Source organism: Rana temporaria, chromosome 4, assembly GCF_905171775.1.
Source record: "Rana temporaria chromosome 4, aRanTem1.1, whole genome shotgun sequence".
Taxonomy (NCBI): domain Eukaryota; kingdom Metazoa; phylum Chordata; class Amphibia; order Anura; family Ranidae; genus Rana; species Rana temporaria.
Window position 1 is genome coordinate 40,756,049 of NC_053492.1, and position 13,189 is coordinate 40,769,237.

Consider the following 13,189-nt stretch of genomic DNA (forward strand, 5'->3'; position numbering starts at 1 on the left):
TATATATATATATATATATATATATATTTATGGTTGTGGCCCTCTGACCGAGAGAGATGTGGATCACATAAACACGCGACAAGACTTACAACATAAATAGACCTGAAGTGTGCCTTGGTGGTCTGGTCAGTATGCCAAGAAAAGGGGGCATACCCAAGGTAAGTAATGGGTAGTAAATTGAAGAAGGATATGCTGAGAAGCGCCCTGAAAAAGGGAAGGGCAGGAGGGTGTCGAATGCGATTGAATGCGCAGACTCATGGACATGAGGTGAGCTGGGAAGAGTCGGCCCAGTGACGTGTAGTACCGCACATTGAACCGACAGAGCATGTGTGAGTGGGCTGCTTAAATACCCTCCGGGCTCCTCCCATAAACTCAGGCCACCATATTGGACACATATATATATATATATATATATATATATATATATATATATATATATATATATATATATATCTCATACGTGTTTCGGCAAAAGGTACTTTTCAAAACAATCGGGAGATATCATACAAAGAGAATGTAAAATCTGAGGCAAAATTGATCAGGTGCAGTACAAAGTCTCAATAGCAGGTGCTCTTGGAAATAATTAAAAAATGCTTTACCTAAGGGATACACATAATATTCTGTGTGTAGTGCTTGGTTGCTACTAGTAATGGACAGCCAGGATATCACCTTGCTGCCAGACCGCCATCTATCACCTCAGAGACAATGAACGGTCATTTGCAATTTTTTGTTTATTGGGGGATATAAATTTGGTTGGGGTAAGGGGAACATTGGATGCCCATAGGACATGTTGCATTGTCATCATATTTAGCGACCATTGATAAATTGGTTTAGCCTTGAAGAACTGATGCCCTTCTAACATTTACAGTCACTTCCCCTGCACATCACCAGGCAGACTATTGCTCCTTTTCCTCTGCATATACTCCTGCAGACTGTTGACTTCTCTCCTCCTGCACAAAGCTTCCACTGTAAAACTATTAGATCCTGTTCCATCATCTTCATTATGACAAAAGAGATCACTCTGTATAATCCCAGATGCTGGCTGTATTTTCTGCGCAATTACTAGGCCAGGGGCCTGCAGTACCTCTCCCCGGAGGCCTAGCGATTTACCAGCTTGTACTGGTTGGTGAACTACTTATCCCAGCTAGCCCAATTTGCAAATCCTGCACCCTCAGGCTGCATCGATTTGACACAACTCCCAACAGTCTCTCCTCTGTTGCAGGACTCCTCATCAATGACCGTGTAAAGGATGAAGTTCCCTCCCAGACTTCCTGGCATGCCTCAACATCCAGAACCCCATTGTGGTACACTCACCGACCTTTTCCTGTCCCTAGTCCATGATGGAGAACTTTAACTGGACATACATCCAACAGCCTCCTCTGATCCAGGATTCCTCATCTATGACCGTATAAAGATAAGGACTTCATCCATGACCATGCAAGGATGAAGTTCCCTCACAGCTCTCCCGGGCTCCTCCGCGATCGGCACCCCCAACCACAGATGGGGATGGCCTTCTGCCACTCTCTAGTACTCCATTCCCCACTTCTCCCAGCCGACAACTCCTCCCAGTGGCATGTCACCTCAGATTATATGGGAGGCCTGCCCCATGCCAATATTAAGTGGGGATTTGTCAGGGCTTCTCACATGAGCTGCCTGCCACTCCAGTCCCTGGCCCTACTCCCCTTCCAGAAGAATTTCCCTGGAAGCAGGGAAGGCATCTCAGAACTAGAGCACAGGTGGTCACACCCACTGCTACACTAACCACTCCCTGCCCCCAGATCAAAACAAGCAGGCCTAGCCTGAAGCATAGGCCTGCCTGAATTTACCTGCACTGACAGTTTCCCTAACAAAAATCCTATGCTAGCACCTACCTACAGTAAAGGGTGCTACATGTGTATGCAGGACTTCCGACATTGGGGACATACTACCGTGTATGATGATTAGTCACTGGAGGCATGCTACAGGCTTGGGTGAAAAACACATTTCTGGAGATAGTCAGAAAAAGAGGACTCAGTCAGAAACATTAAACTAGAGATCGTTGTGACCCACGGTAAATATAGCGTCTTGATGTTTTCCACATTTTGTTATGTTACAACCAAAAATGTATTTTATGCGATAGTGGATTTGTATGTGTGGAAATTAATTTTATGCAAAGTGGAAGGAAAATAGTTTTCAAAATAAATATCTAATAAGTGAGGTGTGCATTTGTATTCCACAGTCAATACTTGTAGAACCACCTTTTGGTTCAAATAAAGCTGCAAGTCTATTTGGGGGATGACTCCACCAGCTTTGCACATCTAGAGAGAGTGAGGCCCCATACACACGAGAGGATTTATCCGCAGATACGGTCCAGCGGACCGTATCCACGGATAAATCCTCTCGAGGATTTCAGAAGATTTCTATGCGATGGCGTGTACACACCATCGCATTGAAATCCCCGCTGAAATCCTCTGCCGATGACGTGTCGCGCCGTCGCCGCTATTATGACGCGGCGACGGGCGCGACGCTGTCATATAAGGAATTCCACGCATGCGTCAAATCATTACGACGCGTGCGGGGAATCCCTTTGGACGGATGGATCCGGTAAGTCTGTACAGACGAGCGGATCCATCCGTTGGAATGGATTCCAGCAGATGGATTTGTTGAGCATGTCAGCAAATATCCATCTGCTGGAAATCCATCCCAGGGGAGATTTATCTGCGGATAAATATCCGACGGAGTGTACACACCATAGAATCTATCCGCAGAAACCCATTTGATGGGATTTATCTGCGGATAGATTCTATGGTGTGTATGGGGCCTGACATGTTTGCCCACTCTTTGCAAAATAGCTCAAGCTCTGTTAGATTGGACAGAGAGCATCTGTGAACAGCAATTTTCAAATCTTGCCACAGATTCTCAATTGGATTTAGGTCTGGACTTATTGGGCCATTCTAACACTTGAATAGGCTTTGATATAAACCATTCCATTGTAGCTCTGGCTGTTTGTTTAGGATCGTTCTCCTACTGGAAGGTTAAGCTCTACCCTTGTTTCAAGTCTTTTGCAGACTAACAGGTTTTCTTCTAAGATTGCCCTGTATTTGGCTCCATCCATCTTCCCCATCACCTCTGACCAGCTTCCCTGTCGAAGAAAAGCATTCCAACAACATTATGATGCCACCACTATGTTTCACGGTGGGGATGGTGTGTTCATGGTGATGTGCAGTGTTAGTTTTCTACCACACATAGCGTTTTGCTTTTAGGCCCAAAAGCTCAATTTTGGTCTCATCTGACTAGATCACCTTCTTCTACATGTATGGCTTTCTTTCAACAATGGCTTTCTTCTTGCCACTCTTCCATAAAGGCCAGATTTGTGGATTGCATGACTAATAGTTGTCCTGTGGACAGATTCTCCCACCTGAGCTGTGGATCTCTGCAGCTCCTCCAGAGTTACCATGGGCCTCTCGGCTGCTTCTCCGATTAATGATTTCCTTGCCCGGCCTGTCAGTTTAGGTGGACAGCCATGTCTTGGTAGGTTTGCAGTTGTGCCCTACTCTTTCCATTTACAGATTATGGATTTAACATTGCTCCATGAGATGTTAAGGAGAATATATATATATATATATATATATATATATATATATATATATATATATATATATATATATATATATATATATATATATATATATATATATATATATATATATATATATATATATATATATATATATATATATATATAAAGCTATCCCTGCTTAAAAAATTCTCCATAACAGTATCCATGACTTGTCTGGTGTGTTCCTTGGCCTTCATGATGCTGTTTGTTCACTAAGGTTCTCTAACAAACCTCTGAGGGCATCACAGAACGTCTGCATTTATACTGAGATTAAATTGCACACAGTTGGACACTATTTACTAATTAGGTGACTTCTGAAGACAATTGGTTCCACTCAATTTGTCCTCTTGTAGGGGGCCCGGCTCACAGGGGGGCCCCAAACAGCAGAGGGAATCAGTGCAGTTGGATGGAGGGGCAATTACAGGATGCCCTATGTGACTCTCTGCAGCAGCTGGAAACCGGTTTCTCTCCCTCCCACCGACAAATTGTAACCCTGTATTGTTTTAATCCCCTGTAAAATGTAATAAAATTCTTGATTTTTTTATTTTTTTTTTTTAAATGAAAATTTGTAAAAACTGTAAAATAATAAATTATTTTTCAAAACAAAATGTTTTTTTTTTGTTCAAAAATGTAAAAAACGAATTAAAAACGAATTAAAAAAGGGCTAATTCACACAGCTTCTCTGTTATCTTTGTGTCCTCTAAAAATGATTTTAGTATATTTTTTGTGAAAATGTTGTTTTGATATATTTGAGGGGGGCCCTGCCAGGTAGGCTGTATGGGGCCCTGTGATTTTTAACAGCAGCCCTGCTCACACAGGTTGGGCACCATGGACCTAGAGAATATGAAGTGTTGTCAGCCATTGGTTGAGTGAAAAGGGGTTCTTGGGAACCCATGACACAGTGACTCTGGATAAAGCTTGTGAAAAGGACACAGATGCCAGTTTGGAAAATAGCCTGTCCTGAAAAATTATACAGTCCTGATCAAAAGTTTAAGACCACTTGAAAAATGTAAAAAAAAAACATATTTTACATTGTTGGATCTTAACAAGGTTCCAAGTAGAGCTTCAACATGCAACACGAAGAAATGAGAGTGAGACAAAACATTTTTTGAGCATTCAATTAATTGAAAATAACGAATAAACTGAAACAGGCTGTTTTTGAGCTGATCAAAAAAGTTTAGGACCACATGCCTTTAAAAGGCCAAATCTGTGCAAAGATGTGGATTCATTGTCATGTTCTGTCAAGTAGTCACTCGTTGTGATGGCAAAGGCAAAAAAACTCTCCCTTTTTGAACGTGGTCGGGTTGCTGAACTGCATAAGCAGGGTCTCTCATCAAGACACTGGACGATCCTCGACCCAAATTAAGGCCCTTACTGGGGCTGCAGCCCCATAACCATAAGACGGAACCTGATACTGAAGGGCTTCAAAAACAAAAAACGTTTTCAAAAACCTTGTCTCCTTGAACACCACAGAACTGCTCGTTTAGACTTTGCAAGAGAGCACCAAACATGGGACATTCAAAGGTGGAAGAAAGTTTTACTCTCTGATGAGAAAAAAAATGTAACCTTGATGGTCCTGATGGTTTCCAATGTTACTGGCATGACAAGCAGATCCCACCTGAGATGTTTTCTACGCGCCACAGTGGAGGGGGCGCCATAATGGTCTGGGGTGCTTTTTCCTTCAGTGGAACAATGGAGCTTCAGTAAGTGCAGGGGCGCTGGCTATGTCCAGATGTTGCAGAGAGCATTCCTCATGACTGAGGGCCCTCGTCTGTGTGGTAACGACTGGGTGTTTCAACAGGACAATGCTACAGTACACAATGCCCGCAGGACAAGGGACTTCTTCCAGGAGAATAACATCACTCTTTTGGCCCATCCTACATGTTCCCCTGATCTAAATCCAATTGAGAACCTTTGGGGATGGATGGTAAGGGAAGTTAACAAAAATGGACAACAGTTCCAGACAGTAGATGGCCTTCGTGCGGCTGTCTTCACCACTTGGAGAAATGTTCCCACTCACCTCATGGAAACGCTTGCATCAAGCATGCCAAAACAAATTTTTGAAGTGATCAACAATAACGGCGGAGCTACTCATTACTGAGTTCATGTTTGGAAGTTGGATTTCTGTTTTGGGGGGGGGGGGTTAGTTTTTTTTGGAGGTGTGGTCCTAAACTTTCGATCAGCTGAAAAACAGCCTGTTTCAGTTTATTCGTTATTTTCAATTAATTGAGTGCTCAAAAAAATGTTTGGTCTCACTCTCATTTCTTCTTGTTGCATGTTGAAGCTCTACTTGGAACCTTGTTAAGATCCAACAATGTAAAATATGATTTGTTGCCATTTTTCAAGTGGTCTTAAACATTTGATCAGGACTGTATATTAGTGCAAATAAAAAAGTATCACGGACAGTACTCAATTTTTTCTGAAAATAGGTTTAAAACTTTGCTCAGCCTTTGCAAAGCATGTGTTGTTCTCTTCAAAGTAGTCATTGTAAGTAATTACAGCAGTAGCAAGTTTTGAATTCTTAAACATTTGTTTCTCACATTCACCCATGTTGTGTTCCAGTTGTCTTCCATCTGCATGTTTTTCACTCTCTACCTGTTGCTGTTTCAAAGTCATAGTCTGTCTATACATTTTTTTGTGTCTGCATTTGTCTTTTCTAAAAGCCCGTTCACACTTCCGCAGCACGACTTCGGGGGTGACTCTGCAAGTCGTCCTGGAGACGACTTCAGAGGCGACCTGCAAAACGACTTCTGTATAGAAGTCAATGCAGGTCGCCCCGAGCCGCCCCCGAAGTCATGCAAAAGCTATTAACCAAAAAAAACCCGAGGGTCAAAAGAAAAACAAACAGATGAATGAGCTTATGACTGAGGGAGACAAAGAGATCAATTACACCACTGGCAAATTCAGTTCAATTTGCACAAATCTTACCTGGACATTTTGAACATATTTGGAGACAATTATTTAAATAAGCCTACTAAAGTAACCTGAATCAAAAAAAAAAAAAAAATTATTATTATTATTATTATTATTCTCAGTTGCTTTACCAATGCACCATACCTCCAAGAACGTCCTGTATGGTCTTTTCAGGTCCAGAATATGCATATTTCCAATGATGGGTAAAGGTTTTGGGCCGGGTGGGAAATTTGGGTAAACATTCTGGTTGGAGCCACAAGTGACCTTCACAAAAAAAAGACAAACCAGAACCAGCAGAAGAATTGAGAATGGGTCAATAAAGAACATGACTCCAGAATTCCTACAAAGAAAAATATATATATTTTTATATTTAAAAAAAAAAAAAGTTCAAATATAAAATGATGTAGTCCATTTATACATTCATAGAAATCATTTAAAATACAGAATCAAATGACATGATTGTATCGAATATGCTTGCTAATCTTTACTGGGATTGATTTTTCTAGCTCGTGTTATGCCGCGTACACATGATCGGTCCATCCGATGAGAATGGACCGATGGACCGTTTTCATCGGTTAACCGTCGTGCGTACACCCCATCAGTTAAAAAAACGATCGTGTCAGAACGCAGTGATGTAAAACACAACGATGTGCTGAAAAAAACGAAGTTCAATGCTTCCAAGCATGCGTCGACTTGATTCTGAGCATGTGTGGATTTTTAACCGATGGTCGTGCCTACCAACGATCGGTTTTGTCCTATCGGTAAGGCCGCGTAAACACACGGTCATTCCAAACCGATGAGAATGGTCTGACAGGCCATTTCCATCGGTTCACTGCTGAAGTGGCCTGATGGTCTGATGTGCGTACACACCATTGTTCCAAAAATGTTTGAAGCATGTTTTAAAATTTTGTACCAAAAGAAAACAGACTGATGGGCTATACACACCGTCGGTTTGGACCGATGAAACTGAACCTCGGTCCATTCTCATCGGTTTTGTCCGACCATGTGTACGCGGCCTTAGGAATCCATCGGTTAAATATAAAACAAGTTGGCTTTTTTTAAACTAATGGTTAAATAACCTATGGGGCCCACACACGATCGGTTTTGACCGATGAAAAAGGTCCATCAGACTGTTGTCCTCTGTTTAACCTATTGTGTGTAGGAGGCCTTACACGTCTGGCAAACAATTAGCAGTTTAATTTAGTAAGATGCAAATTCCACAGGTAATTATAGAACGTTTTGTATTTCCTGAGTTAAATTGCAGAACCTATTGCTAAAAATGCACTCATCATACCCCCAAGGCAATTACAGTCTGATACAAACAAAAGACCCACCCTCTTTTGTCAGACATCAGTGATCACACTGTTGGTACAGTAATAACTTCAGTCAATTGATGTAGTTTCTATTAGATGATAGCAGGAAACCACAATCCATTGGAATCAGATATTTTTCCATTTAAGATAGAGAAAAGGAGGGTTAAAACCCCTGCCAGATTTTTTTTTCCAATTGATGTCCTTTTGCAGAGATTTCCCTTCACTTCCTGTACGATAGCAAAACAGGAAGTGAGAGGAAATCCCTACAAATGAAGGCAATTCCTTGAGGACCAGAACTTGTGTCCCCCATTGGAAGATTACCCCTCTATTACTTTTCTGGGCACAAACCAATTTTTTAGATGTTCTATTACTTTCAATATTAATGGTAAACAGGACAAATAGAGTGGGTGGCACAGACAGCAAATAAAAAACTGAAAGGTGTTCTAACTCATGTCCACTATATCCAAAACAAAAAGGGCATAAGGTTTGTAGGATTCAGTTGCAGACCACCCTATAAGTGCGTTATAAAAGTTGTGTCAACACATGATTTGGTTTATGATGGAAACTTTGCGAACTATAGGATTGGGACCGAGATACATGAAATGGGTGGAAAACCTATATAATTACCCGACGGCAACGGTGAAGGTCAATGGGAGTGTGTCGTCTGAGTTTGAAATGATGAACGGAATCCAGACAGGGCTGCCTGCTCTCGCCCCTCCTGTATGTAATATCGTTGGAACCATTACTGGCCAGGATACGGAGCAATCCGAGTATAGGGGGGGTGAGAGTGGGAGAGGAGGAGCATAAGGTTGCGGCGTATGCAGACGACATACTCCTATATGTGACCAAGCCTGGACTCTCTCTGCCTAATGTAATGATAGAAATAAAAAAATATGGGGAACTTTCTAATTTTAAAATTAATCCTATAAAAACGGTAATCTTGAACTTGGGAATAGATGCAAAAGAAGAAAAAGACTTACAGCAAGAATTTCCATTTATCTGGGAAAAAAAAACATTAACATATTTAGGAATAAAGATAACACCTAGAGTAGAAAAACTATATGTGGCCAATTATATCCCATTAGTCAATGAAATAAAACAGGACCTGAAAAATCTAGCAAAGAGACCAATCTCCTGGGTAGGTAGGATCAATGCATTTAAAATGATGATTTTACCGAAAATAATTTACAAGTTCCAAATGCTCCCCATAAGAATTCCACAAAGCTTTTTCAAGATAAAAAAAACTATAATCTTGAAATATATTTGGCAGGGTAAAAAGGCCAGAGTAAACTATACTATTCTAAGTCGTAAAAAAAAAAAAAAAAAAACTGGGGGGGTTGGCGCTCCCAGACATATAAAGATATTACCAGGCCGTAATTTTAGCAAGGTTAGTTGAATGGACAAACATAAACACTAAAAAGAAGTGGGCACAGATGGAAGACACAAAAAGTTTGACACAATTAAATAAGAATGTCTGGATTCCACCTAAATTTAGAAAAATGGGCACGGACACACACAGCATAACGAAGAATGTATTTAAAATATGGGACACACTATATCGGCGGGAAAAGTGGGAATATAACTCCCCATTAATCCCATTAGCAGGCACAATTTTTTTCCACCAGGTAACAAGACACGAATAGGAAAGTACTTGGGCACTAAAAGATTAGGGGAAGTGGTTACACAAGGGAAAATAAGGTCAAGAAACGATCTTCAAACACAGAAAGGGGTTCAACATTTTAGTGATTGGGAATACTTTCAATTAAAACATTTTATGAGCACCTTACCACAGCCGATAAGAGATGATAAAACATTAAACTCAATAGAAAAATTATGTTCCATCGGAAGACCATTAAAACATGGAATTGTGGCACTATATGGGATGTTAACAGACTTAGAGACGCAGGGAACACTGCCATGCGTAGAAAAGTGGGGACAAGACATTGGGAAAAACCTAGAGGACTCACAAATGATAGGCGCAGTGTTCAACTATGCTACCAACATTACCACAATTGAGACAAATTATAAATGTATGGTTCGCTGGCATCTGACCCCGGAGAGAATGAATAAAATTCACCCAAATAACTCTGCGCTGTGTTGGAGGGAATGTAATCAAGTAGGAACCACAATGCATGTTTGGTGGGACTGCCTGAGAATACAAGAGTACTGGAAAGAAGTCCTAGAATATATAGAAGAAATTACAGGTGAAAAGATCCTATGAAATCCCTTGACCTGTTTGTTTCACGGAACGGATGGGTCAAAAAAACAGTACGGATTGACTTTGGTTCCAGTGTTGCTGAATGCAGTAAAGGGTTTAATCCCAAAGAACTGGCCCACAGAGGCCTTCCATAAAAGAATGGATACACCGAGTTGATTATATATCAGAAATGGAATATCTGGGAAGTGGAGAAATGGGAGGTGAGACTAGAAGCAGAACAGTCTGGGAGAAATGGAAAGCTTTCAAAACGTCAGAAAAATTCACACAGGCGATGATAGAAATAGACAGGTGAGAATTAGGTATAAACAGAGAATTTAAACCTAAACAGTGACCGACAGGACTGAAGGGAGGTGGGGGGGATTAGGATTTGGGGGGGGGGAACAAAAGACGAAAGAAGAGTAGTAACTCAGGGGTGGGATTCTTTCTATGTAACAAGGGTTATAACTAATAATGTTCATCTAAAAGTGATTTTGCTTGGTATATAGCTGGAAGAAAAGAAATATATAAAAAAAAAAAAGGGAGGTAAATAAATTGATAAACCACATGTGATGCGAGACCACAGTGGAGACGTGAAGGGCGGAGTTACCGTGAGCATGTGTTGCTGTCCTGGTTGAGTCTGATGTGGGGAAAAAAACTCATGATTTGCTTGTACCTTTAAATATAGAACTTCAAAAGCTTGATGCTGCCAACATTGTCCCCATTGGAAGATTATCCCTCTATGACTTTTCTGGGGACAACCCAAAATTATTAGATTTTCTTTTACTTTCAATAATAATGGTAAACAGGACAAAAAGAGTGGGAGAATCTCCATAACGAGAACACAAACAACAAAAAAGACAGTTGGTCTAATCCCCCCCCCCCCCAAAAAAAAAAGTTTTGCCTTTAGTTATAATTTAAGACCAACTAGGTTGTCTTTAGGCAGGTTAACAGTTAGCCTCGGTTCACACGTATGCATTTTTTTTTAATGCTTTTTGCAGAAACGCACAACAGTCTATCTAACATAGTTTCTTATGGGACACGTTCGCAACTATGCTTTTTTCAGCCACTGTTTTTGGAAAGGGACTGGACTTTTTTAAATGCTTAACCACTTAAAGCGGAGTTCCGGCCACAATTTTAAAAATAAAAACTTTTTAAATATGAAAACCCCTGTAATACACAAGCTTAATGTATTCTACTACAGTTAGTCTGTAAACTAAGGTCCGTTTTGTTAGATTGTTACAGCATTTAGACACTTTATAAAATAGAAATTGACTGGGGCCATCTTAAGTGTGGGCATCATGAAGCCAGACTGTATGACTTCCTGGATTTCAGCCTTGATCTCGCACATGCTCAGTGCTGCACAAGCATGTAATAGTTTCAGGTCAGGTTTCCATAGCAACGGGAGGAACTTGCTGCCCCTTGTCTATGCAAAACTCTCCTCCCCTCCTCCCTCCAGGAACCAGTAAATATACTAAATCATTTGTTATGTAGATATATCTGCACAGAAACAAGATTATATATATATAATAACATCGCATCAGTAACAAAATGTTACTGATGCGACTGGCCGAGGTTGCCAGAATCGCAGAAGGTGATTTACCATGGTTTTCCTCCTTTCTTGAAAACCGATCACAAACAGTGAAACTGGGATCTTTCACGTCGGAAAAAGGCACGGTGCCATGTGGAGTCCCCCAAGGATCCCCCCTGTCACCGGTACTGTTCAACATCTATCTTCGCCCTCTCTTTGATATTATCAGTAGCCAAGAACTACTTTATCACTCTTATGCAGACGATACGCAATTGTATTTTCGCATCTGCAACAAAAAGGATCATCATCTCAGTTTAGAGAAATGTCTCTCTTCGATAGAAAATTGGATGACTAAGAGTTATCTTAAACTCAACAGTTCCAAAACAGAACTTCTTATGTTTCACGCCAGCCGCAAGAGTCAACTGGCAACAACCTGGACACCGCCGCCCATTCTGGGCCAAAGCATCACCCCTAGCTCCAAAGTCAAAAGTCTAGGAGTCATTTTTGACACCTTCATGACAATGGACGCACAAATAGGGTCAGTAGTCAGCGGATCGCACCATTTGTTGCGCCTACTACGCAGACTGATTCCATTTATCCCCAAAGAAGACATAGCAGTCGTGGTGGGAACAATCGTGAATTCCAGACTGGACTATGCAAATGCCCTTTACCTCGGACTCCCAAAGTACCAAATCGCTCGTCTGCAAGTCGTACAGAATACGGCCGCCAGACTGGTGACTGGGAAAAGGACATGGGAATCAATCTCACCTTCGCTGAGAACCCTTCACTGGCTGCCAGTAAAAGACAGAATTGCATTTAAAGCACTCTGCCTGACACATAAGTGCATCCATGGGAAGGCTCCGCAATATCTTTGCGACAAGATAGAACCTCACAATTCTAATCGCGTTCTGCGATCCAGCGACCAAAATCTGGTCAAGGTGCCAAAAACCAAATACAAGTCCAAAGGAGAAAGAAGGTTTGCTTTTCAAGGTCCGAGACTATGGAACGCTTTACCAACCAGCGTTCGGTTGGAGGAAAACCACCTGACTTTCAGAAGACAGATTAAAACTCTGCTCTTTTGATGTCATGAGACACGAAACATCAAGCGCCCAGAGGCGATTCAGTTCGCATGTGCCGCGCTATATAAGTTTTTCATTCATTCATTCATTTATATATATATATATATATATATATATATATATATACACACACACACATATATATATATATACACACATATATATACACACACACACACACACACACACACACATACATACATATACTAGACATTTGCGCCGTCAATAAATTCATTTTGTTTAGTTCCGTTTCGCATTAGCCGTTATTTTTGTATTTCGTGCCCGAAACTCAATTCAGATTCGTACGAAATACGAATTTTCGTTAGATTCGTTCACTTTTCGTAACAATTACCCACATTCGTTATGATGCATTTTTTAAAAGCTGGACTAATAGTATCTGCTGTGCTCATTATGAGGGGTTCCCACCATCCCTGTGCTGTGCTGACTTCCTGGCGCTGTAGGGATTATGGGAACCCCTCATGAGCACAGCAGGGGTACAAACCCAGGAAGTCAGCACAGTACAGGGATGGTGGGAATTCCTCATGAGCACAGCACAGGGAT

The 13,189-nt window shown here is 41.1% G+C and overlaps 1 protein-coding gene across 1 annotated transcript in view; it reads right to left on the reverse strand.

Annotated features, from left to right (window-relative positions):
- LOC120936163 (cytochrome P450 2K1-like) overlaps window positions 1-13,189 on the reverse strand; it is a 99,402-nt gene that overhangs the window by 78,227 nt on the left and 7,986 nt on the right. The window contains exon 2 of the mRNA XM_040348314.1: window positions 6,656-6,851. Within this exon, the coding sequence (XP_040204248.1) occupies window positions 6,656-6,838 (183 nt within the window). The 5' untranslated portion in view covers window positions 6,839-6,851. The remainder of the gene's footprint in view (window positions 1-6,655; window positions 6,852-13,189) is intronic.